Raw genomic sequence first — 27,833 nt, 5'->3', positions numbered from 1 at the left:
ATTGGACTGCAGCAATTCCTAGCTTGGAGTAGAAGTTGTTGAGGATCTGCTAAGGAGTAATAGCAATTAAAGAAAATGCGCTCTGCGATATCCACATCCACAGAGAGCACAATATAAAGGTCCAGAATATCCCTTCTTAGCTAGGTTCGCTCTGGTATGAGTTTGTTGGAGCAAACTAATAAAAAGAAAGTTTTTTTTTTTGACCTTAGGACGGAAGTCAGGAACGTCAAATTCTATTATAACAACCAAATTTTCATCTCAGAGAAGCTCAGGAGGTGGTAAAAAGGAAGCTGAGAAGGCACCACTGGCAGTAAACCTCTAGAAGGTCTAATCTGGGAAACTGATGGAAATTAAGTTTCTAATCTCTAACAACTTGTGAGAGACTTAAGACATCAGATCTTCTGGCCTCTAGGAACAAAGCAGAGAGATCCGAGGAAGTCACCCTTCTTAGCCCTTCTGTGATAGTCATACTAGTATTAGAAGGTCAGGGGAGAGAGAATGAAAGGAGACATGGGAAATCCACGTATCTGTCCAGATATTGATCTAAGCACCGTTTCCAACCTGATAGGAGATACCACATTTAGATCTGTCATTAGTCTTGAGGACTCCCCTCTAGAACTCACTGTTATTGAGTGTGTACCCACATTGGAGGTGAACAGCAGTGAGGGCGGTCTATCATAGCCTGATTGAGAAGGGGAGGAAGCTTGCGGATTGCAAGGGTGATTAAGGCTGTCCTTATAGGTCTAAATTCATAATCAGATTTCTTCTCCGCAAAGTCCCTAAGCACCCCCTTACCATCGGGACTAATCCTGGTCAACGTTCGAAGAAGGATTAAATGTCAGGGAATGGAACATGGATCCAGCTAGTGACCTGGATATCCACAAAGATGCGAGATAACCTCATAGGAGTTCATGGCCCTAAATTGGATCATTTCGTTCCTTCAACAGCAGTTTGAGTCCAAGATCTCAGGGACGGACTACTCGCTCTTAACAATCAATAGGGAGGTTAAAGAGAGTTCTCAGTACACAATAAGAAAGTGATACCTTAGTAGCTCTCTAGTCCACCAACCAAGAATTGAAGAAGTTTCACCCTACCGTTGGGAATCGACACCTAAGGATGGTTTGCCATAGGAAGTCCATGCCTTGATGTAAAGAGCGAGGGCTATCTCAATGCCACTCACGGTTATAAGCTTGTTGGTTAAGACCACCACTGTAGAATGAGAGAGCCTGGAAATGGATCTCTCGACCTCCACGGAGAGATGAAATGTAGATTGTGTATTCTTCGCCCCAGTGCGACTGGGTTGTCGTGGAGCATTTTGAGCATGAAACCTCTCCCGAGCAGTGGCTTGAGCAAAACCAAGAGCTCCACCATGCGCCTTGGCCTGCATCTTTTCCAAGCGAGAAGCCTGCTCATTCCAAGATCGCCACCACATCGCCTGAGAGAGACATGAGTCTTTTTTTTTTCCAATAGGAACATCACCTCTGTAAGAAGAGGAGATAGTAGGAAGGTTTCTGATCAACCTTTGGAACGATCCATTTCATAGATTTCTACTATCTCACCATATCCGTGGACTTAGTGCTGAAGTATTGTCAGACTGAAAAAGGTGTTGCATAAACAGGATTATGTTAAAATAATTATCAACAGATAAGGATAGTAAATACACAATTGTGAGGTGGATTAATTATACAATGGAAGGAAATTGCAGCCAATGGATACCAATTATCAGAAGATGGCAAAATTTGCAAATACAATGTAAATAATAGCATTATCTACCAGTATGATAGACCTGATGATCCAAAGAAGAGAATAGATCACTCGAAGCTCTCTTCTATCCAATCGGGGATAAAAACGAAATGTGTCACACTCTGTCACTTATGTGACAAGAGCAGTATTTTTACAAATCGGACACAAGTTTTTGTGCATTAGCCATTGTTTGATGCAAGCAGTGTGGAAGTCATGCCCGCAATCCAAAATCCCAAGGTCTTCTCCATCAGCATACTCTTCCTGTGGAAAGCAATGAACAATTCACTATACCAATGCTGGATGTAGAAATCTGAAGGAATCCAAATTAAAGTAGAACACTACCTGACAAATACAGCATGGTTCATCTTCCACACATGCTTCCACAATTCCAGATGAATGTTTCCGCTGCTTTAGGTGCTTTGCAATAATTTCCTCACCCAATCCGGTGTTAACATTTCCTATTCGTTCTTCTAACGCCAGCAGTTCCTGGGATAAAAAGCAATAGTCAGCTTAAATACCTTTTATTCTTAAGAGAGAGAGTTAGTTTATCATAAAAAGCACTAACCTCATAAGACATATTGTCTACATCAAGCCGCATGTCTCTGTGTCTGTCGTGCAAGTCCACGCCTCCATAAAACATAGACTGGTCAAGAATAAAGACATCCTGGCCAGTTACAACCAGTGCACATCAAACTTCACAAAATCAAAAGTGATGGCTTCTCATATGATTCAAGCACACCAATAAATTATTCACATTTCACAGCTTATAATTGGAGCTGGCATACCCAAAGAAGCCAAACAAGAGGTAAAAGTGGAGTCCGACACACATTAGTAAACCTTAGAAAGTTCCCATAAGAAAAGTAGGAAACTATTAATTAATTCATGAGATTGGAGATAAATGGTGTGTATATTGGTCAACAGTTCACTTTTTCATGGCAATTATTAGAGCAATAGTTTATTCACAATATTCTGAAGTTCTCACATAAAAGGTTTCAATTTAATTCAAGGCACTAAAGGAAGTCTCTAAAATGATAGCACACATTCCATGATGTTGGAGAAACTAGTGATTAGTCCCATCTAAATAAAGCTCTTATGGTTGTAAACAAAGACTTTTCTTGCCCTCTCTTATTTTTAACTTCGGAAGTGACATTGAGGTGAAGAATCATCTATCACTTACTAAATAAGTCAGTGTTCTTTTTTTCCATAGAGTCTTCATGATGTGATGATGGAGTCCACCATATCACAAAGAACTGGAAGATGATAAAACACTTTGCAGCTAGACTGAAAAAAAAGGTCCTCTCTTTCAACAAGATATGAGCAAATTGACTACGGCTCTCTAACCCTGGTTTTAATGGTTTCTTAGAAAAGTGGGACTTGAGACATGAAAAGGACCAAGATATGGTAGCAAACCTCTATGTAGCGGTGCAACTGCTGCCACACCTGCCCCAAGGTTCGTAACTGAACCTCTTTCCTCGGGGTATCTTATCTATATATTGTAGCCTCTGTGAAACTATGAATTCACATCCAAACCATGACTAGCTTTAGGTAAGTAAATCAATGATACTAACTTGATCGCAATCTACAAAAGCAACATATTACTTTCATTCCTTGCAAACAGGCCCAATGCCGCTCAGCACAGTACGTATTGCTAGCATGTGCTATGTTGAACAAGTGTGTCATTGGTATACTAAATAGTCTTGACATGCTAAAAAATTAATCTTTAGAACTTTCTAGTCTTAAAATAGGTTTTAGAGGCTAAATTAAAGTCCTTCAATAATAGATATTAGTGTAATCTGCAATTAGATTCTAATCTAATGATTTTTCCAACTTTTCTCAGATTCTATAAGTTAGGGCAAATAATTTGGGGAAAACTGAAATTTTTCTTTAATTTCTAAAATTTGAAATATAATTTATATAGATCAAATACCAAAATACAAAAAAATATATCAAAAGGAATGAAAGAGATCCCAAATTATGTCCATTAAAAGTAAAATATACTCTATTCCTAGTAGCATGCATTGACATAGATAGTCATGAGGGAGTATTGAGATACTTCCCTAGTATTGGTGTTGATAATTTTCTGGCATGATACGTATAAACTCGCACCGACCATGTTGAACGGCACAACTATCCAAGGTAGCATCATCTTTTCTAACAATCAAGAATAGCTTTGGCTATGTAGCTTGTTTGTTTCTTACCTTTGAATTTGTTCATACTTGGTCTAGAGGCAGCAACTTGTCTTCATGTCAGATGTTCCCAAAATCTTAATAATTGACATGTTAAGTTGGTTTGAAGTTACAAACCGAAGTCAGAAAATTGATTTAGAATTTAGAATCTCAGCTAGTTAAGCAAATAATTAGGTCAGTTTCAGTCTCAAGATCTTATTTCATATGTAAAAACCTACATTTTCTAAATGTCTTGTGGTATTAACAAGCATTTTATTTAACCTGAACATTGCAAGTTTTGATGATATTTGGATGCATAATAAACCTTCTCCAGAGATCTATCTAAATAAACCTTCACAAGACATGGTGCCAATCATGGGCAGAGCCATGTGGCCACAAGGGTGGTCTATGGCCCCACCTTGATAGGAGAAAATAATTATAACCAATTCTGTGCAATGACAGGGATAATCAAGTAATCAACAAATTTATATAGTGATCCTGTTGGCTAATATATGTTAAAGAAGACAGGCAAATAGAAGTAGCACCTGGATTAAGAAACAGAGTTCGAGGACTAACCTCAAATCGTAAGTTATCACCCCTTCGCATGGACTCCAGTGCATTCCGAATCTGGTAGAACTAATACAAGTAAGCACTATATCAAACACAAAGATGCAAGAAGTGTGTATTCTATCTCAATGGCATTTTGGACAGTGAGAAATAAAAAATAAAATACCACATAACATAAATTAAGAAGAATATCTAGTAGTTAAAGAAATGCCATATATAAAGATAAAATATTGCATGGTGAGCAGATATGAATTTAAGTTGACAACAGAATTTCTTTTGGAAAACTAGTAATAGAATAAGAAATTAAATTTATGACACCTCAGGGAAGGATGGACTTAATGCCGTAAAGCTAGTATTAAATAATCAAGATTTCTGTTGAGTGACAGCAGGGGACAGCAGGGTGTGTTGAAATATTAAGAAGATTAACACCACTGAAGAAGGCATTTTAGAAGAGTCGATATATAGGCAACTTCAAAAGTTCTTGTAGGCTGCTCAAATTTCTCTCCACCAGTAGCTGTCAACAAAACACTTCCCAGAGAATAATAATGTAATGGAATCTCAAGGTTTCTTACTTTCTTTTATATGGCTTTTGATTTCAGCACTTCAGACTTTATTAACTCAACAACTCACATATCATAAACTTAGGCAGCTACCAACAAGTTAATTAATGTCTCTCTGTCTTTCTTTGATTTCTCAAATCACACATGGGTCTAGTGATTAATGTCTCTCTGTCTTTCTGTCTTTCTGTCTTTCTTCTGGTGGAACCTTCTCAATTCATAATATTATCAAGAGGCCATCAAATAGTCAATGCTTCCAGCAATTGTCCTAACCCATATAATTCAAGTATGTCATTAGAGGTGCATATGTCTCTCAGGACCACCGATACCGAATTGTATTGAAGTTAATTTTCTCTTTTCATTAGTCATTCTTCTTGATTTGTGGTGAAACCTAATGTCAAGAAAACGGTTTCTTAAATCATTACCAGGAAACATTTATATAACCCTTGACCCAAATAAGAAAGATCAAATTCAAAACACAACAATAAAAATGACCTAAACTATGTCAGCAACATACTGTGATGTGCACAAGTTTAGACTAATAAACTTAGGTTCAATATGTTCAATTGAACACTTGCAGTGTGTCAATTAAGATTTGGGTGCCTTATAGAGGCTTAGTTTACTTCGAGTTCTAAGAGTCCTTATTTTGGTCATTACTCATTAGGACCATGTACGTATTCTATATTTGTATTGATTGATACTAAACAAAAGATCTAGCTCTCGCGATCTCATCTATACATTGTGATAGTTGGTGGAGCTAGCCATTACTGAAGCTCGGATATAATATGGAAACATAATTTGGAAATTACCATCCAGATCACACATATCAATCTACAAAGATACTGATTCCTACCCCTAGTATGGTAGTTGACCACAAAAAATTTGAGAAAACTATATTCCATGAAGGTAGTTTTATTGATGACAAACAGGGAAGAGAAAAACAATAACTCCAATTAAAAGCAATTCTACTTCCACAAATAAACCACAGTAAGTAGTTTGGCACTCAGCATATTAAAATAATCTTCCAGAAAACATACCTCTGATATCATTCTACTTCTTCCTTCCCTGGCAGCTGCCGTAGTCCTCATTGTCAAGGGAACATCCAAAATGCCATCACCTTGTCGGTCCAATAAAAATGCTGACCTTAAACGTGGTGGCTGACGGCCACGTATTCCAGTTCTAGATTGATGACCTATCTCTGGCGCGCCAACAGAGTGTCCAGAATGTTGCATAGGAATATTGGTACTCTGACTTCCAGATTCAGTGCCTGGTAGTGAAAATAACGACCGATGAACAACCTCTGATAAGCTCCGAGGATATCGTGTAGCCATGTTCTGATGAGGGAGCCAAGTAGGGCCTAGTGGCGGACTAACCATTGAACTGGTGCCAGCTCGTGGTGCAGAAGAAACATTTCCTCCAACGGTTGTACCTCGACCAGCCAAACTCCAATTTGTCGGCTCTTGCCCCAGATGCCTCATATCATTAGGAGAAGTTAAATCTGAAAAATTGTTTAATGTTACATTTCGTCCACTTGGTTCCTCTCGTGTACTGAGGATCCTCCCTTCTAGACTGGCAGAATTTGGTGAGTTGACAACTCTCGAAGTGCAAGCTCCAGTCCATGGGAGATGATGCAAAGTTTGTGGGAAACCAGGAACCACTGGTACATGAGGCTGACTTAGAGAACCTGAACTGGTAATTGGTGGTCTAGGATCCGGCATCTGATTAAATGAATTAGGATTGGAAGATGGCTGATTTGGGGTCCATATATTAAAATGCCTAACAGCATTTTCTGAGGACCATAAATTAGGTGGTGGGACTTCATGTTGCTGAGCGGAGTTGGTTCTTATGCGGAAACTTCTTTGTGAGCTTCCTGCATTTCCAGCTACACTCGTGGGCTCATACCTGTCAGATGGCGCTCTTCGCATTATAGTTCCAAATCCTGGCAGCTGTTCTTCAGTAGAATTCGCAAAGGATATGTAATTTGATGGGATAATGTTTGGATCGGTAGTATGACTATAGCTTGAAGAAGCAGAATTATGTAAATTATTATCATTTTGGTGATAAAAACTTGCACTTCCACTTGCTGAAGACTGTCCTTGAACACCTTCAGTATTTTTCCTCTTGCATGCTAAGCGACGACCATCCAATGGATTGCCTGGTCTACCATCAATATCGTCTGCCATAAACCCCAAACCGCCGGAAGAACTGCCGCAATGATTTAATGGACCAATTGACGATGGATCATGACCTGAATCTAATAAGACTGAATTATAAGGATGAGGGCATAACCTTAGTTCTGAAACCTCACTGTTGACACCAATATGGCCACCATTTTGTTCTGGATTTTGAGGTACATCATTCAAATTGGAACTCTGTGGAAATGAAAGTACATCATCAGACTGACTGGTATTAAGATTAATGTTCACGTTTCCAAGTGAAAGCGTACTTGCTGTTTCAAAATGCCTGCCTTCTATCCTTAGACCACCTCCCATATTAGCTGATGGAGCAGGTGCCCAAACATGCTCCAATTTAGTTTCATTGCGGGCCCCATGGTTTGATGTGTGCTCACTAGAACTAGCTCCAGGCGATCTCCAGATATTCAAATGCGGACCATCTTGATTAGCCATATTTATATATGGCATATTTGGATCACCAGGTGACACTAAGTAGTCCGGTAGACTATGTGACTCTACTGAACTAAGAAGCATGTTATTCCAGTACACTTGCTGATCCATGCCAGAGGTGCTCGAACTAGATCCATGTTCAAATTCAAATGTTTCAGGTAAGGATTCAACAGAACTCCCTTGCCCTTGCATTCTACAAACTGTTCTCTTGAGTTTTCAGCAAGCAGCTGCAAATAAGTTTTTCAATATAATATCTTATATGCAACCATTCAACAATTTATTGAAATCAAACAGCCAGTACCTGAGAGGAAGAAAATATTGTCATCCAAGCACACAATATTCACGTCATGCATGTAGAGATTTATGAATAATGTGATTCAACACAGAGGCGCATGATAAACATAAAAAGAATAACAAAGTTTCAAATTTCTTAGAGATACCGGTGTAAACATGTTAATTTGGTTCCTGATGTAAATTTCAATGTGTAGTAATTATATAAATAAGGGAAAAAGCAACTTGAATTACTACATGTAAGACAAACATGGAGGATTGCAGTGAACAAGACAGCATCATACAGACACAACACTAACAGGATCTATGCCATGATAATAACAAACAAATGTCAGGAACTACCAAAACTGTACAGTTTGTTCAATTGAATTTAGAATTTTCTACTCTCTATGAAATAAAATTCTCATACAAGATGTTATCATAAATATAAGTGATAGCATGTGAATGTAGTAACTGTGCGTAAAGCAGTGTCTTACTTTCTTGTCAGGCAGCATCCCACTGAGAAATTAGACAGTGCAATATCCAAACAGTTCATGTATGACAATACTTTCATGCAATAACTCCAAACATACTACACTCATGAAATCTCAAACTTTTCATTACTCATGTTTTTAGATACCAGTTACCATCATATAGATCAACAGTCCTGCAATCATTACAATCAGGGGACATCTAGCAGTCAGGCCTGCTTCATGGTATTCCTTTTATTTTAATTGCTATTTGCTCATTCATCTAGAGAATGCCAAGATTTTCTGGAAGAAAAGACCACAACCTTTTATGATGAAGAAAGAACGACATTACTTAGTACTCTACTATGGCTGGAACTGGAAGCCATCTCTCAAGAAAATAGGGGAAAAGAACATTGCAGCTGCAAGGTCGAACGGTGGCATTCTTTCTGATTTTTAAATAGCTTACTGGTCCACATATAATCCAACTTACCCAGACTAACCTCTTTTATCTTGTGAAATTAAACCACTAATACTTTGCTGTTGAAATCTTTGAAGGGTATCTCTGTGAAAGAAGGAAAACAGTGAGAAAACCACGCCAAAAGGCAAGTGAATTCACAGGCTTACGGCTTCCAAGTATAGACACATGTATAAGCAAGAGAAGGGAACAGGCCAAAAAGGACTTGAATCAGAAATATCATGACTTGTGGATTTCAATAGAAATCCTGATCCATATTCCATGGACCACAGAAGATGTGCACCACCATACACACATCTACAATTCTATAGCCATGTATAGACTTGAAAAAGGCACTAACTATGACGGATACAAAATTAGGGGTATTGAAGGAGATCATAGGAATGTACAAGTATTTTGCACTGATAACAAGCACAAACTGCTAGTACAGTCAGTAAGGACCCTTTTCTACTGTGTGGGCTGTTTGAATTTTTAATTTCCCATTTTCATTTCTGAGCAACTTTTACTTAGTAGATGAACTGTTTAATCCCACATCGGCGAAGGCAGTATTCTTAGAATGAGAACAGTTTACTCTTTTTAATAAATTCAACCTGGACAAGTTAAGCCAAGCTAAGCTTTAGCTTGATCAAGCTTGGCATGTTTACAACCCTATACAAGATTCCATAATCAAGAAAGGATTCTGAAATAAGTAGTATTAATCATCACTATTTAGAGACTAGAGTGTAAGAAATTTAATTTTTCTGAAAGTACCACAAGAAACACACTTACACAGAAGAAATGGTACGAAGAAGAAAAAGAGAGAAACCAATAAAGTATATTGATTCTGGAATTTTGCAGCAACATTTCTCCTGGTTATTTGAGAAGTATAATGAAAGAAGATATACTGTCCATGGTACTGCTACTTTGCAGTGAAAGACTGCACTTTTTCAGTTGAAAAATTCAGAACTGTGGAGTTTCAATTGAACTCAAAGTGCTCCACTAGGACAAAACCAAAGGAAAACATGGTCTCTGCTCTTGTTACTGATCAATAATGCCGATACAGATAGGTATCGGCTGATACACATCGATATCAGTAGATACATCGAACCATGACTCTAATCATCACATTACAAACATAGAAATATATTCTTTAAGATTATCAAAATGCAGTATGGTAGTTTCAAATTGATGTATCAATGTTAGAACAAATTGATATATATATATATATATATATATATGCAAAGATAGAAGAGCAGTGAAATGTCAATATATTCAAAACAAATACAGTAGCATATAGGTCTAATTAACTACACAAAGGTTATCACAAATAAAACAATTAGATAGTAGGCTAGGTGAAGTATATAATTAAAAGCTATAATATTTAGTTATTTACAAATTAAATGAGCACGCAATCTTGTTTATCATAACAAGGTAAAATCTATTTCACCCATTAATTGTATTAATGGTTTCCACCAAGCAAAATTTGTCCTGAGATCATCTTGAGAACCTCCATCATTAAATGATGTTCATAACTGAATTATGGAAAATGTTGATATTAAGAAATATAGCATACTTGAATCTTCTTTTCAAATCAGGCATTCTTTCCACATTGGCATAGTAAGATGAATAAGAAGAGAGAGGGAATATAAATTCTCTCTTTCGGGTGGTACTGTACTTCTTTTCACGGTTTCTCAGCATGACACAAAGAACACTTGCTTGGAGTAGATAGAATTGAAAAAGGTGGAGAAAAAAGAACATCTCTAACAAAGACGAGTTGAGCAACTGGATTGGCCTAGACGCCTAGTAAGTCATGTCTGGCAGTCTCATTGGTCAAGATTCCTAAGTTACCTAACCATGGGACAATTAGGGTATCTTAGACGTAATATAGTTTTCAGATAGAAGGCAAATTCGAAAATCTTAACAAAAATACTAAATATCTAGTCCACATAAATTTGGAAGGCGATCACAGCAATGGGAAGATAATGGAGGAATGCAAAATAAACATAAAAAAGCATCTTAGGTACAATGCAACCAACTACTTTTTATAAGTATTAACCTAAAAGTAGAAATGGTTGGTTCTATAGATTTATAAAGTAATAACTATAATATAAGGATCACAAAATGAATCTTTTATTAGATAATATACTAGAGAATCTCCAAAAAGGGAAAAAAAAAAGGGACTCTGCATGACACTTAAAACCAGCTATTTTTCATGCAAGTGCTCAAAGCAACCACTCAAATGCATGACTAAAATCAAACTAATTATGCAAGTTCTACTTCCACATCAGGGTATATAAAATCTTGAGCAAATGCACATCATGTTTAGCAGTATAATTTGTTTCTCATTCTAGAGGCAAACTACTTCTGATAGAATTCTACTTTGTGTTGATTGTAACATGGACCACCAAACATGATGCCTATCCTACATTAGCACATTTCACTGCTAGTAGACAACAGTTCTATCAATAAAGTTTTCATCCCAAAATTCACCTTACTGCAGCAAAATATGTTCTTATCAATTGAATAGGTTAATCTAGATCATCTCTGAACTATTTTCCATGAAATTCTACATTTATGTTGATTACTGTACTAGGATATCCCACTTCGTTTCTCTTTTTTTCCTGTCCATTTATTTCGGCAAAGCAGAAACTGTGCATGTCAATAACCCGATGTTGGAAACAACGAAAAGAAAATCATAAAGTACTTATGGATCCTCCAGAAGTACAAATCAATTTTATCATCATAACTACATAATTCAAAAGGAGAATATAACGATTATCTAAGCCAGAGTAGAGGATGTTTATGTAAGTAAAACAATTAATCTCCGGAAGAAAGCTAATTCTAAGTCTCGTGAGAGCTCTCCAAGTCAAATGTCCAGTCTTTAGAAACCAAAACAAATAAAATCCTAGAAAAACAGCTAAGAAAGAAAACCCCACCAAATCTAACAGGAAAAATCTAATCGAAGCACCAAATCCACCAAAAAGAAAACGATCTAATCCTTGTCCACAAAGATGAACAACCCAAACATCCAGCGAATACTCAGAATTCATTTCCTTGAGAGAACCAGGAACAACCCAAATAGCTCCATGAAAATAATCCAAATCCATCAATAGAACGACATGTATAACCGATACGAGCTATTAAGAAAAAAAAACCGTACTTTCATCACAAAAATGAATCGGAAATAAGATCCAAAGAGCTTACCTGAAACTGATGCAAATTTAACCGATCCTAAGGCGGAAAGGAGAAATCTTTCCCGTCCTTTCCCCGATTGCTTCTTCTCCTTCTCTCGATCTCCAGAAATTTATGAATAAATAGAATATAAGATGGAACTATAGCTCAAACCCCCTCAGAACCAAGCAACCGATGGCCAGAACGGCAAAGAGGGTAGGAGAAATGGATGGAGGAAATGTGAAGAAGAGAGAGAAAGACAGAGGAGAGAGAAAGACAGAAAGCAAAGACAAGAGGAGCTCAATACAATGCAAGGAGGAAGACAGAAATATTAGAGAAATAAAGGAATTTTTGGGGAATTTTCCCCCTTTCCCCCTAATAAAACCAAGGCTTCTCCTTTTAACTAATTATTCGCTAACTAAGTTGCGGTTGGATTCGCTTAACTTTCACACTTACGAGCACCCCATCACCCCCAGCTCTCCCGTATCGAACAGCCAACACCCATTCCACCTATTCCAATTGGCCAAAGCCCCGAGGGCCCACACTCCCACGGGTTCACGGCTGTTAATACCCAAGTAGCCGATCAATAGCTCGTGGGAATATACGGGCATCCCTTAATTACCTTCCGTCCCATCTGTTATCACAATAAAACATGTCAAACTATGATAACAAGTCAATTTGGTGGATAAGCTTGAGGTGAAAGTAACATTAGGAGAGTGGGTGAGTTAATGGTCATTGTAATAAATAATCCATGTATGTTTGCAAATATGGAGGACCAATTTGAGACCTAACTCTGCCAACCGTGTAATGTATAGAAGAACCCTTATCACCAGTTGGGCTCTGGTTGAATGGTCTTTATTACTTTTTTTTTTAATATTATTATAATTATTTGTTTGCGATTTTAGTACGCCCTCTTCTTCTCTTTTCTCTCCTCCTTTTGTTTAGTTTCGTGCCCCATCAAAAACTGTGACTCGATTTTGACAGCTGCCTCTCTTTTGCTTTGCCCAAGGGGACGGCTAAATTTAGCCCCATTTATATATCCCTTTCCTTCGTAGCTGTCGGTATAGCATTATGGTAGAGAGAGAGAGATGAGGAGGAGGAGGAGGAGTAGGAGGAGGAATAAGAGAAGACTAGGAATAGGGATAGGAGGGGAGAATAAAGAGGCGAATAAGAGGGGGGGAGGGGGGGAGGGGGGGAAATAACAAGAATAAATAAGGAGGAGGACCCCGCTCTTCTTTCATCACAGCCAACTCGTGAGCTGACCCTACGCTGCGTTCTTTTGCTTTGGTCCCTCTCTCTCTCTCCCTCACTCACTCCTTTGGTTTCAAACGGCCCGGGAATCGCTGTTGTTGTCTTTGGTTTGTAGTGTTTATTTCTTTTGTAGTCCACCCAACAAACAAAGCTTTAACTCTCTCCCTCTCTAATCTTTAATGGGTGTAAACGCGAGTTGTTATGTCAAATGACGACACCTAAGAGGGACTTTATGCGTTTGACTGCAGGGGGAGGGGGGGAGTTACTGGTGTGGGGGGGGTGATTTATTAGTTGTTTACCAATAAAGGCTAGGAGGACTGTTACAATTTGATGGAAGGGAGGAGGTATCTTTGGACTGACAAAGACCTCCACGGAAGGCACATGGAAGTGGCTTGGGGTTTCTAATTGGTGGCCTCTTTTCTTTACCTGGGAGAGGGAGGAGATGGGTTTTGATTTGAGAGACCTGCAGGCAGTTGAATCTTATGGAGGGGAAGGTGGGCTGCTGCAAAATCATGTGAAGCACTCACTAACAACACTAAGGGGCAGCCATTGTGGACATGTGAAAGACCAATGGCTCATTTTTATAATTGCTCACTAGTTACTCCTGGCTAAAGTAGTCCTATGGTACCTTACTACCTATCATTCAATCAAGTCAGTTTATTAAGGAAAAGAAAAGAAAAGAAAAGAAGAGAAAAGGAAATCCAATTTGGCCTGCAAGAACTGTTTGAGCTGAGAAGGCCTATAAAAAAAATATATTATTATGTCATTGGCAATCAGATCTTGTGGTCAATGGATTGCCGCAAGGCTTTGGTTACAGTTCTAGTTTTAGACTTAGATCTTTAGCCTATGTCACATCCACAGGTTGGTTAACAGAATCAATCTAGAGACTTGATTATCTACATTGACAAAATATTCAATAAAATCTTTTTAAAAATTATAATTATCACAACCCTTCCGTCAGTGCAAAGTAATAACTGAAATTCCCTATAATGCAAATTTATTTTATCAAGGGTGGAGTACCACTCGAAATGCTAAATAGGCAACAAAGACTAAATAAAAGGATATTTAATTCCCCAACAAGAGCAGCGATTCATGAGTTCTAGAAAATGGCCACCACTAGTTTGGCACGGCACCAAGTAATGGCAAAAGAAAAAGGAAAAAGTAACTTTATTTGTCCAGATAAACCGTTGCAGTCATAATCTAAAAAGAATACATTCCTTCCATTAAAGCAAACTGAAGGTTTACTTTTCTCTAAGAATGATCTAACAAATATTTAATGAACAGAAAAAAAAATTGCTTATATAGACACTGGTGATACATTTTAACTACATGGCATCTGGCGATAACTAGGGGTCAAAAAGATCAGCTCCGTCCTCAACATCATCTGTTATGATTCCTCCACTCTGTGCCATAAGTATTCTGTACACCCTCTTGGAACACATCTCACCTAACCTCCTCTCTTCCCTACCCAACGGCCCCTCGATCATCAAGTCCTTGAGAAGGAATTCTTTCTCATGAACCTGTCATGAGAAGAGCACGATTTAATATAAAGAGAAGTAACTGTCAAGCATCATTTTATCTTAAAATGGCACCCACCGATTTAGTCGGATCCATGTACACATTCAAGAGAGATCTCATGGTTGGATATTTCTTCCAAATAGCAATGGCATATCTTGGTTGAACTTTAGGAATAGCTATTAGTGCCTTTAACCTGATGTAAAATTTTGGAGAATGAATATCAGCTAATCTGGTAAAAAACCAATCTGGGTAATCAGTGAATAGAACTAAATAAAGGGTAATCAGCGAATAGAACTACACAATAGATAGTATACCGAAACAGTAGTATTTCTGCAATATAAGCAGAAATGCTTGCACAAAGAATCACAAAGCTGACGGTCCCCATATAATCTCTCTAAGTACATGACAATAATACACACGGAAGTACCTCTATTTGCATCTTCATTGCTGAAGCCAAAATGTGCAGGTACAACATACAAAAGTGACCAACCAAAATCGAGACTATGGGGTACCTAGTACCCGCAACATCTGAATAACTTCACCAATCCAAATTTACACTTCAAGACTTAAAATAGGCATAGTGTGGTCAAAAGACCGGCAATTCCAAACAACAAGATGAACCATTCAAATTGCCTCGAACAGTAAACAATGGTGTCAAGACATCAAACCATGATCAGGAGTACATATTCTCAAAAAGATAACGCCATTATGTATCAAGCTCTGTAAGAAGGACTGTAGCTTAAATTTCAGATATCTAATGTAGAAACCTATTCAAATATTCATAGAACTTTACATAGAAAAAACAGTTAAAATTGGACAAAGCTTTAGAAAGGAAAGAATAAACACATGAAAATGCACTTAACATTTCATTCTGCAAATGCTGTCATGGTATATCACTGTAGAAATGCAATGCAATGACTCCATCGAAATAATTTTAGTACTTAAAATGAAGAAACAAGTCACAAAACCAAGAGTAGAGTGACTGTATTGTCATGTTGCATCAACAAACAGCTACGACATAAAAGCAACAAGTAAATTTTGTTACATATGTTACCAAAACCATAACGTACCAGGTACTTTTCTTAATTAGACGTTTATCAATGAAGTTCTTAGGAATAATTGATCCATTAGCATTCACAGATAACCATGTCAGTTTCTTCCTGCAAATAAAAAAAAAGAAAAGAACATCAAGAGTGCAGAAATAGTGAACATCTCCACATTTAGCAAAATGGAAGAGTAACATTATAGGGCTGAAAAACATTACAAGAGGTATTCAAGATGATTTTTTATTTACTCATATCAAATAGTAACCGGAGCAATTTATAAACCACATATCAAGGAATTCATCATTAAAATCCAGATTGGCTAGTGTCATTTTTGAGTCATCAATTACGCTAAAAGAACCCACGATATAGAAAGGATTTCATTTGTTTTGAAAAACTATGACATAATTAAGTATTAACCCCTTCTAGAAACTAACCTTCTTTGATCAGGTGAAGCTCACCTACCTACATGTTGTTTGAAGATATGCAACCACCAAAATATTTTAAAGGATTATCATGCATTAAAGCATAACTAAAACAGCTAAAGCCTAATATGTACTGATTCAAAGTTCCAAACAAAGTTTAGAAGGAATCAAAACAAAAATAAACAGAAGCCCAGAGATATTATTCATCACCATCCACATAAATAACTTCTGATAAGGCATAATTAGGCGTCAGGAATGCACAATTTAAATCAAAATAAACACCATGCAGATGATAACTAGACCAGACCAAGCTGGATGGTGCAAAGCCAGACACACATGAAGATACATTGTCAACCAAACCTTGATGCATTATATATATATATATATATGTATATATCCTACACTCTTAAATTTCTAAGTGGGCCCAAAAGGCTGTTCAAACAGGGGGTTATGATCTCTATGTCGGTCCAAAAGATAAGTTAGAATTGCATGTCCTCAGACTAGGTAAGTCCAAAAATTTGATTTCCATATCTCTGAAGTGGGCAAGCAGATCTCCATGTAAATCAAATAACATGGGCCCTCCATTTTTCTTTTTAATAAGTACATGCAAATTTAAGAAGGGGAAAACCTAGATCCTCAAAATATCACTAGTAAGCATACAACAAGCATGTCTACTTTCAGTTCAATAGTGAATATTAAAAAACCGAGCCCAATAGTTCTGTAAACTGAGTTTAAAGACATACAATGAAGAGATTCCTCTTAACATATAGAGGAAAATGCCTAAAACTATAGACAAGAAACAATAACTAATGAACATCAACAGTCTATCTGAACAGCTCGACAAAACAGCAATATGGAGGATTCATGGGAAGAGCATAACTGAGCGCTTCTAATTTATGGATGTATAAGATTGCACATCAGCCAGAAAATATTCATTAAACATAAATTACCATCAAAAGATACTGAAACATTTCAAGAAAATTCATTCACTATACAACTGCACATTAAACACCCGAAAGCTGAAATTTGCATATGGTTAAAAGTAACTTACCTGAAATGGCAATTAGCAAGACTAGATGTTAAACCAACAACATGTTCAGCTAGTTCAGCTTCATCTACACATTGCCGTGAGTGCACTTTAGGGTAGTGTGTTGTTAATTTACACAGAACCTGTAAGAGACCAAGTTCTCAAATATTTTACAGTTGTTATAAAGGTAAAAATGGTGACCAACTTTGGCAATTGACTTCCTTCAGAGACAAACCTCTTCAACTGGTGGACGCCTCCAATTATTAGCATTTGACGGATTCTTGTATTGGTTTTGTTCACTGATCACGTTCAAACAGTTAAGATTCAGTTAAGTTCACCAAAGTAAATACATGGAAGAGATTGTATTGAGGGGCAATGGAACAGAAGTGGTTGCTACAATAAATCATATCCAGAAAAAAGAAGGAAATCAAACATTTCAGATGGAGAACATAGATAAGTTTCAGATTCAACTATGTTGCTGACAGAAACAACTGAAACAATTTGAAGCAGGAATTGTAAAAAGCAACTGCTAGTTTTGAAACTTGGACATGAGTTTGAAAGTACATAAAACATTACAAGATCTTCAAAGTATGATATAATTAAAGCTTAGAGAGCTCTCAATACTATAAGAGAAAGAACCTAATGGATCGTATTGAACTATTGATATGACTATCTTTGCAAAACAACTGTGATTGAAAATATGAAGATATTCGTAAAATTTGCAATTTCTTTCATCAATATATTGTTTTAATGTTAATACTTAATAGAAGGAACGTGATATATGGACTATGAAAGCTAGGAGGAGGATAAACTGATTTGATTATCATGGCTGATATTTACATAACTACAATTACAAAGAACACATGATACTCCAGAGTCCAGATTATGATACAACTTAACATTTAGTTTCATAGGCCAAGATCAACTATGGTACTCCAAATTCGCAAAGTAAAACTAAATAATTGCAACTGCACAGAAAATTCCATGTCAATGCTGAAACAGTTTATTCAGCAAACAATCTAACATTGGTTGTATGTATCTAAATACTGGCTTGACCTTCTCATATCTAAGATACTGGTTTGACCTTCTCAGAGAGATACTGCAAAGATGGAATAATTCCAAGGAAAAATTATAATCAAAACAGAAAAAGAAAAGGAAAATAGCAATTTGAATTGAGAAATAAAATGGTGGCATGTTCAACAACGACTAACCATTTCTTGATGTAACTCATTATCTTGTTTGTGACATAGCAAATTGTGGATGATGGATACTGATTTCGAACTTTATGGACATGATCCATGAGTGACTCACTAGTGACGAGACAACAAAATTCCTCAGCTTGGCGTACAAGCAGTACATACGGCACTTCTGTTCCCACAGATGAATGCTGCATAAAAATTATAGACCCTAAAGTTAATAGGCCACACTAACCTTATTGAATGACATTTTGTTGACAACATGCTGCTTCTAATTGTGAAGAAAGCCATCATAAAACACAAAATGGTCTCTTGAACCTTAGCTATGGTATAACATAATAACAGAGGGAGAGCGGCCCACTTATTTTTATTCAAGTCACTGATATTGATAATTTGATATACTCAACTTCAGAGCAAAGATAATATACACAGGAAGTGAGATAAGGAAGAACAACCAAATATTAAACTAAGATATTCTCACATGTAAATGACTGGTTAAAAGGGAAATTACATAGTTTGTGAATTCAAAGAAAGACTTGTAGCCAAACCTCTGGCCGTGTTAAAGGTAATGAACTACTTAAAAACCCTGCCCCCTTTTCTCTCCCTACTCCTCCCCTTCTCTCTTTGCATACCTTTTCTCAGATCATACAAAGCCACTACGTTCCAAAGAATATCAAACAAGCTCAAATTGGTAAAAAGCTAATTCTAATGGATAATGAGAACCCACAGTCTCTAATGATGAAATATTTGGGGGAATATTCTAATACTACACTTTTTGCAGTTCCACTGCGCTTCATCAGTTCTCCAACTATAATCTGCATCAAATAGCATATGAGGGTGCATTAAAGCTTTAAATCTCAAAATCTGGCATCAAAAAGTGTAGAAAGTTCAAAACTGTGGCATTGACCTTGACTTCCAGTAACATCCTTCAACGGGAAAGCAATATTTGACTAGAAAAGATCATTAAGCATGAAATCTACTCATTATGAGACAATATATCAACATAATATCACTAGAAGAGGAAAATTATATTTTGTGATGAAACAAGTAAAGAAAGAGATGTACACAAAGAACAAAGTATCAATTATCGACATAAAATCTTAGTACTTTATCACATTCACCGAACCCTATGGAGTGAAGGTACAGCATTGTCCACCATGACAGAATTGGTGGACATATCTGTAAGCGCATGCCATGGATGTACAAAATTTTGACACAAAATACACACTGATATGCAACATGATCTGCACTTCTGCAGAACACTCCAATCTTTTTGAGTACAAAAATGTAAAACACACAGCAGTGTCAATAATCAACATACATATTTTCTTGCTAAAATAGCAACAGTGTCAATAAACATATGCTCTTGAGAAAAAGCAAGCTTTAGTACCTGAGCAATGTGGTCAGGAACAATAATTCTCCACAAGATTGACCCTTCAATTGGATTTGATGTAATACGAAAAGAAAGACCTTTTTCTGCAAATCTGGTAAGAAGATGACCTGGCATGCAATAAGATGGAACCAATGTACCATGTAGTAAGAAAATCACAAATTCAAATGCAAATACCATCTAGAAAAGATTTTGTGTATGATTTCAAAATCTGGCACACCTCCAATTGACCCATTTTCAATTACATTAGCATCAATCTCAGCAACAATGGATTTCAGTGCTAATTTCCCCTTTTCCCATTTCTGCTTTTCTTTTTCCAACTTCCTCATCTCTGCTGCTTCAGCTTTCATTGCTTCTTTTCGTAGCTTCTCCTCCTGTGAAATGAAAAATATATGCAGTCACTTTATACCATATACTTCTTGTAAGATACCCACTTCCACTAGCCTAACCTGCTGTTTTCGTTTTCTTTCTTCACGTAATCGAACTTTTTCTTCCTTCTGTAGTTTCTTTCTAACAGAAGCTTCAGCCTTGTAATCATTTTTCCTAGCACTAACTTCTGTTTGTTTGTCTTCCCTCTTTGAATTTATAATTACATGCTCGAACATGTTTTGTTCCTCACTGTAGCTTTTATCCTGATATACTCACAGAAATCAAGGCAAACACAAAGGAAAGATAAATAAGCAAAGAAACTAGTGTCAAATTATGGAGAGTAGTGACATCAAAAGGAAGCAAAAGAAGTAAGCAATCATGACACGAATGAGCAACACAAATGAGCTCAAACCAAGATGCTTGCTGACACAGATATGGTGAAACAGAAAATCTGAAAGTAATTGAGACTTGGACTTTCTGTGCACAAACGGATCTAATCTAATCTCAAAAAAAGTTCAGACTAGTATGTAGTATGTACTACTGGGAACTTTGTCCGGGAAAAAAGCGAAAGAAATAAAAATAAACGAAAAGAAAAGAAAAGGAGAAAAAGTGTATTACTGGAAGGATCTCATTGTTGTCTTCCTGTATGTCCATTTTCTTCACTTTAAAGGTTTATCATATCAGTGTAAGCATCCTTCTGCAATTGTGTTCCTATGTATGATTAGATGTCCATCTGAATTTATTAACTTAACATAAAGGCAATAGGAGAATGGAGCTCCAGAGTACAATAGTACATTCATGCACAACTACTAACCAGATAAGTCGGCTGAGTATTCTCATCCTAGTAAACAAATATTAAAATAACCAACTCTATAGAACCAAAAAAACCTCCAGTGGGCTCATCAGGTCAACCTAGACAAAACAACAAATCATAGGAAATGTTTTTATATGGGGACCATGTAATAATAAAGATGCTTGGTTTCAACACTAAACAAGCCTGGAATAGACTACTAAATAAGCAATTATCAATTCTGCCTAAACTCCATAACAGAAACATAATTGGACCTTGAAAAACGTTGTAAACCAAAGTCTACAAGTTAGACCCAATAAATGATGATGTTCCAATTGGACAGCATAAGCTTTTGTTTACTAGTATAGGTTTTATCAACACCATTTAGACAACAATAAACTGACGTAATTCAGCACACAATGATAATTCATAAGAACCTTCCACAAAAACCAATAATGGACTTCAGTGCATTCACAAGGACATCATATAAACTACAAAGTGAATAAGTGATGAGAGACTAAGTCCACAGTGATAATTGTAACATAGGAGCAATCATGCATTTCAATTATAAAGGAGACAATGATCCTCAAATTTTAGGAGCAATCATGAACGTTAAATATTGGACTTCTAAACTATAAAAGAGATATTCATCAATCAAAATGAATTCTCATTTTTTTCTGACAGTAAAACCTTTCCAGCCATGTGAATGTGTTTTAAAATGCTCTACCTGCAAGATGTCTTTCACAAAAATATCACCTTGGAAAGGAATATCATTAACCAGATCTGTGAAGTCCATGGTGCCTGATGAAAATGCAGACCATTATAGAAGAAAATGTCAAGAAACTTGAAATAGTATTAGCTCCCATATAGAAACATAAATCAGATAATTCCAGAATCCGTACCATTACAGGCAACAAATGCTCCATCTTTATTACTTCCAACAATAACATCATCATAACTATTTCTACTGGCAGAAAAATAAGTTCTTGACGGGTCAGGTAACCTGGAATAGACCTTATGTCCCATACCTACTGGAGTCTCTACTTCATTAGAGTGAGAGCTCATCTCAGACAGAGATGTCAGTCCAGACCCTCCTGTCATGCTTCCTGGATTTTCAACATTTGCCCTACGGGCATCATCTGCCATCTCATTGTCTGATTCCAAAAGAACTAAACCAGAAACTCCTGCAAATGACAGTGAGAAACCAAAATTATTTCATCCAAACATGAAGGATTATATCAGAACACGACCAATTCACCAATAAAAACATAAAGAGAATCGAAACTTGCAAGGCATGCCACCACCTGGTAATCACATCACCAGATGCTAGCACGGGATGTCCTCCCAGGTATATGATCAGTTCCTTTCAACACATAATGCAGTATAAAGGAGAAACTTCCAGATGAATGAAAATTTAGTTAGGTGAATTTAGAGATGCACAATTGGCTAATTCCATGTACTAATTTCTTTAAATAAAGATTGCAAATGATATCTCGGTTCTCTATGAATCTTTTCAATAGCAATAAGTAAAGAAATATCAAGAAGAGAAGGTGCGATTCGACTAACCGGAAAATTTCTCCGAAGAACCGTTCGCCTTGGAGCTGGGGAGACTGCATCTGACGACGGAGTCGAAGGCGATATCGGACGAAAGAGGGGACTCGGGGATCACAGAAGGAGTCTGGAACGTATTGGGCTTTTGCGGGGTTGGATCATCGTCAATGACAAGAAAGGTTGGAGCTCCTCCTCCATGGGCCAAGCCGAGCCGCTTCTTGAGCGGAGGAGGGGAGGGGGAGAAGCCGGTGCAGGAATCGTCCTCGTCGGAGATCTCGACGGCAAGGGGTAGCTGCGACATTTGGCGTACCGTCTTCAAGATTTTAAGATGGTTTTGGCGCTCCGAGGAAGAAGAAATTGGACCGGACACGAACTCGCACACCAAGCCGATAAAAATGGGATTTAGCGAGGTAAGAGTAGCGGGTTCTCGGATTAGAATAGGATTCTGAATCCGACCCGATTCAGGCCCATGGGAGTCTTTCATTACTATTATTATTTAACAATCTAAATATTGTATTTGAATTTTGAAACACATAAAATTGTATTAGAAATATATATGAATTAAGAAATACCTATTTTTCTAGATGTATCTAGAGAAATAAATGGATTGTTTGGTTGATTATATTTTATAATGATATATTTGTTAAAAATAGTTTTACTTTGTTATATTTTATAATAATATATTTGAAAAAGAAGTATTTAGTTGGTTGTATTTCATAATGCTATTTTGACATTATAATTATAAATTTTTTTGTAAAAAGTTTTATTGGTTATTTAATAATATTATTCTTAAAATTTTGTTTATTTTGTTAAAAATATAGTAGGGTATTTTGAATTTAGCGGTGGCAAAAATTAATAAATTTCTTTTGGGCATTTTAACCCTTTAAGAAAGAGGAAAAAAAAAGAGTGATTGTTATAGCGTCTTATTTCCAAAACGAACCCTCTCCAATCTCCCGATACATTATCTACATCTAGAAGAGGCGGTCGGCGCCTCGGCGGTCTACTTTGCGGCGTCCAACCCAACGAAAGCGCGAGGCAATCCACCAAGCTATGGCATCTTCGTGGTGCCTCTCAGGGGCCTCTCTCGCCTGCCCTCCGGCGGCGGCGCCGGTCGGCGGCCGCACACGTGCCGCTCGGAGCCGCACAAGCAACGTTCTTTGTCTTCTTCCCCCTCGCCTCCGGCATGGTCAGAGGAGTCTAGTGGTCTGCATGGCTCCGGAGGAAGAGAAGATGACCCGCCGCTCCCCTCTCGATTTCCCCATCGTATGCTCTCTCTCTCTCTCTCTCTCTCTCTCTCTCTCTCTCTCTCTCTCTCTCTCTCTCTCTCTCTCTCCAACCTGATAGTAGGTTTTGGTAGTAAAGATTTGAGCTTGGGTTGGTTTATAATATTGTTTTCGAAATGTAAAGCTCGAGTACTTACAGACTGCATTTTTTTCCAATTTTGTGCTCCTATGGAGAAAGGCCAGATAGTTTTTGGTCGGGATTCCATTTTTAATTAAGTTTTTGATATATGATTTATGGATTTAGTCTTAGGAAGGACAAGGTTTTCTATGTGTTTGGTAATAGAAGTGTAGGTTATAGGAGGGTAGAGAAGAAGGTTGAAGGAAGGCCTTCTATTCAGTTTTTTAAAGAAAAAAAATTTACATGTTGATTCGATTCTTTTTTTATTTACCAAATTAATCTCAAGATTTGACACTATATAAATTACAGTTCCTCAAGTAATCTAATTGTTTAATCTAATTGTTTAACTCTCTAAAATCATATCAAAATGTTACTGGTAGTGTTAGATATTTATGTACATAACAATTGAGAATAGATGATTTCAAAAATATATTAGATTTATAGCAAGTATAACAGCAGTAAGTATAATTGTTTGCAAGAGTAAATGAAGAAAGAAAGAAGAGGTTTTGAAGAAATAAAGAATGGGAAATGGAGTAGGAGAGATGTCAGCCGAACATAGAGATCATGGCCTTTATTCCTCTTGGCATAATGTACATTATTGTGTCATGCTCAATTTTGAAGTTTAACCTTGCAAATGTGGCTTCCTCTTCAGAGTCCATTTTGGCATCCAAGTAATAGGATAAACTGATGAAGAACTATTTTCCAGGATACTTTTCAAAGCCCAGGCAATTGGCATTAATCAAAGAACATATAGCTGAACAAGGTTCTTTATGAGGACTCGCAATTCTCACCATATAATGGCATATATAAATTTTAATCTCCCGCATCTTTTCTTCCATTGTTTCTCCTAAAGCTGAACCAAAGATTTGTTGAACATTAAGACACCATTCTGAATTCTGATTCTAGGTATTCGCTACTTTATTTCCATGATTCATTTCCCATTTGTGCTTCACAGTCAAATAAGAGCCTAACAGCATCTTCAGCAAGAGATCAGATTCTCCCATATTCCAGGACAAAGTTAATGCTTCTTGAATCACCTAAACTTTTGGCATTTGATTCTCACATCACATTCAAACTTTATCTTCAACATGCACTAGATAAATCTGAGAATGGTACTTATGAGAACTTCAGTATTGTAATATGTATGTACTTTGTACATTTATCGGTATGCTGTTACGTGAATCTGATTAAAAAGGAACTCTTTTCATGAGCTTTTGACATAAAATAGAAGAAGAAAAACTAAGAGATGCCTTCTAGTAGGGAAACCTTGTTTGCTTAGGCTCCGGATCCCTTTTTGAAAATGAAGAAAGAAAGAAGGGTTGATGTTTAGAGTGCCCAAGGTAGTTCTCCACATACAAGAGTTCATAAAAGAGATGTTCATAATGGTACTGAATTCATTTGACTGTTGATTGTAAGAGGGGTTACCAAATAGATGCTAGGGATTTAAAAAAAGAGAAATTTTCATACCTATACAGATACATAGTTCAAGATTATTTTTCTTCATTTGATCATATCTATGTACTGAAAGTAAAAAGAGGTTGAACACATCTATTGACTGTGTTTTTCATTTTATTAGATCATGAAGGGATCTTCTGATTAATTTGTTTATACACTTCATTCCCCTAATAGAATTCCATACCTTTTTCTTCCCTATAAATTGCCTTCCTTTTTGAAGAAAAGGTCTCCAAGTTAAGCCTTTCTTACATTGTTGATTTCCCATCTATTCTTCATTTAGTTGTTTGTACTTTTGTCTTGAGGTAACATGTTCTTCATCGCTTTATGCTTTGTCATATAGCAAGCAACCAAGCATTCCTTATATTGTAGGGTTCTCTTTTCTGCACATAACCCCGGAAAAGGGTACTACTTTGCACATATACCACTTGAAAAGTCAGAAGCTGTAGTAAATTTATAAATATGAAAAACTTTATTTTTTCCATATATGAGAAAAGAAGTCAATTTCATTTCATTTAAACCAATTTTGCTTGCTTTCCTCTCTTCTTCCTGGTAGAAATTAGGTAATTCAAATTTTATAAGAAAGCAAAGGTGGCCATGATATACAGGGTTACAAAGATCTGTGGGCATCATGACTTGAGGTATAACCAATTCAACATTGCTATGGTTTCTTTTGTGATCGTGAATTTTTCATGTTTGTAAGTCAATGCAGTAATTAAGTGACTTCTTTGTTAGTTTAGATGAATAGTTCAGTGCAGCCTTATATGTTAAAGTTGTATAAATAATTCCATTGCTCTGCTGATGATTAATTGCCTATGTTTTATTTCTTGCATGAAACGATCAATCATTTATATCTTTTGCATATTGCAGGAGTGGGAAAGACCCAAGCCTGGCAGGAGACCTGATATCTTCCCACAATTTAGCCCAATGAAAACCCCACTGCCCACTCCATCACCATATGACCCTCCTCCTGAAGAGGATGAGGAAGAAGAGGAAGAGAAGAAAGAAGAGGAAGAAGAGGATCCTGATAAGGAGGAACCCGACAGTCCACAGAAGGAGATATAGCACCATATTTCATAAGAAATATACATTTTTAACCTTAGTCAGATGAGTAATGCTAGTTCTACGGACTCTTATAAGCCAGCCATCTACTGCTTACATTAAGCAATCGTTGAGCATCTATAGGTATCAATTTTGAGGTTATGTTTGTGGACAAGTGAGATTGCTATCGCAATTTGGTGACATTTTCTTTTCTTTCATATTTTGCATGTTGTTAATGGAATGTTTTGTTTTTCTCTCTTGTTCATTCAGAGCCTTAGGCAGAAGTTATTTAATCTGGCATTTAATATATCTTGGCTCGATGTTGTCTTATAATTTGTCTGATCTCGGATAGGATCAAGATTGACAAAAATAAGTGCTTTTATGGTGTATTTGATTGATAAAAATAAGGAAAAAAAGTAATAATTTTTTAAAAATCTCACTATATAATGTTTAGATTAAGGAAGTGGAACAAGAAGTGAGTTATTATTACTACTGCGATTATCAAATAATTTTAATTTTTATTGTCATAGTTACATTTTCTTTTTAAACTGTCATCATTACTTGCCAAGGTCTTTTTACTTGTGCAATAAAGCCAATATTAGTATAATTAATTTTTTTTATTAGTGTAAGAGCTTATTTCTGTATAAGTTTTTCTACTATTTAGTGTATACTAATATAATATATAATAATCATATTTGATTGTGATATAATTTGGCAAATGATTGAAATACTTTTTGTAATGAGTGGTTGATGAGAAGAGAGAAAGGAAAGTGAAAAGAGTGTGATTGTAATGATAATTTATTACTGTACTAGTAATAGTATAGACTAATAAGTGGTTATTTATTTGCAATACTAAAATAAAAAAAGTTTATATCAAATAAGTCTATTTTTATTTCTAAAAAGTTAACTATTTAGAAATTTTTACTACTTTCTTTCCTCCACCCTTGTGTGAGAAGTAAAGTAAATAGATGTTCGACAGTGGGGCTGGATGCATGTCACTGCAGGATAGATTACTCTGACCAGGTTAGTCGAATAGGAACTCAGTATATACTTCTATTGTTCTATTCCGACGCCACCGAAGACCAACTTGGTTTTGCTTTTCGTAGACCCAATAATTTTTGTTTATCCTGTTGAAGACTCTGTGTGATTAAAACCAGAGTAAATCTTTCTTGAATATAAAAATCTTGCAGTGATTCTTGATTCTATATCCTAATTATATTTCACTTGTCAACGTTTTTATTCCAAGTTGTATTGTGCTTTACTAATTCCTTTTGCTTTTAACTATTTTAAAGTAGTGCAGATCACTTGTTAATTTCTTAAAACTGTTCTCTGAACACTGAAAAGCTAATTGAACCCAA

The 27,833-nt window shown here is 36.5% G+C and overlaps 3 protein-coding genes across 10 annotated transcripts; 1 reads left to right on the top strand and 2 right to left on the bottom strand.

Moving 5' to 3' along the window:
• Positions 1–1,689: 1,689 nt before the first annotated feature.
• Positions 1,690–12,397, bottom strand: LOC140792074 (probable E3 ubiquitin-protein ligase HIP1). Of its 7 annotated transcripts, none has more exons than XM_073142901.1 (6): positions 12,055–12,397; positions 6,070–7,957; positions 4,485–4,544; positions 2,309–2,407; positions 2,086–2,229; positions 1,690–2,004 (listed from the first exon to the last, which is right to left on the bottom strand). In XM_073142901.1, exons 2-6 carry the CDS (start codon positions 7,846–7,848, stop codon positions 1,873–1,875), a joined length of 2,214 nt encoding a protein of 737 aa, XP_072999002.1. In that variant the 5' UTR covers positions 7,849–7,957; positions 12,055–12,397; the 3' UTR covers positions 1,690–1,872. The 7 variants fall into 7 exon arrangements, with proteins under 7 accessions (XP_072999002.1, XP_072999029.1, XP_072999018.1 ...); XM_073142928.1 differs by having other exon boundaries at positions 2,309–2,386; XM_073142917.1 differs by having other exon boundaries at positions 4,485–4,535.
• Positions 12,398–14,412: 2,015 nt separating this feature from the next.
• On the bottom strand, positions 14,413–22,951 carry LOC140795616 (crossover junction endonuclease EME1B). Of its 2 annotated transcripts, none has more exons than XM_073148298.1 (12): positions 22,597–22,951; positions 21,933–22,214; positions 21,758–21,831; positions 20,321–20,503; positions 20,092–20,245; positions 19,872–19,981; positions 18,497–18,672; positions 17,521–17,584; positions 17,310–17,428; positions 15,861–15,950; positions 14,869–14,983; positions 14,413–14,792 (listed from the first exon to the last, which is right to left on the bottom strand). In XM_073148298.1, the coding sequence occupies exons 1-12, from the start codon at positions 22,880–22,882 to the stop codon at positions 14,619–14,621; spliced, it is 1,827 nt and encodes a 608-aa protein (XP_073004399.1). In that variant the 5' UTR covers positions 22,883–22,951; the 3' UTR covers positions 14,413–14,618. The 2 variants fall into 2 exon arrangements, with proteins under 2 accessions (XP_073004399.1, XP_073004408.1); XM_073148307.1 differs by having other exon boundaries at positions 22,059–22,214; positions 22,597–22,938.
• Positions 22,952–23,493: 542 nt separating this feature from the next.
• LOC140780910 (uncharacterized) lies at positions 23,494–26,782 on the top strand. Its single transcript, XM_073126625.1, has 2 exons — positions 23,494–23,844; positions 26,305–26,782. Exons 1-2 carry the CDS (start codon positions 23,632–23,634, stop codon positions 26,497–26,499), a joined length of 408 nt encoding a protein of 135 aa, XP_072982726.1. The 5' UTR covers positions 23,494–23,631; the 3' UTR covers positions 26,500–26,782.
• Positions 26,783–27,833: the final 1,051 nt, after the last annotated feature.

Source organism: Typha latifolia, chromosome 1 (assembly GCF_019914945.1).
Source record: "Typha latifolia isolate L0001 chromosome 1, TyphaL0001v2, whole genome shotgun sequence".
Taxonomy (NCBI): domain Eukaryota; kingdom Viridiplantae; phylum Streptophyta; class Magnoliopsida; order Poales; family Typhaceae; genus Typha; species Typha latifolia.
The sequence above is the reverse complement of the archived record's forward strand: the minus strand, read 5'-3'. Positions and strand labels throughout refer to the sequence as shown.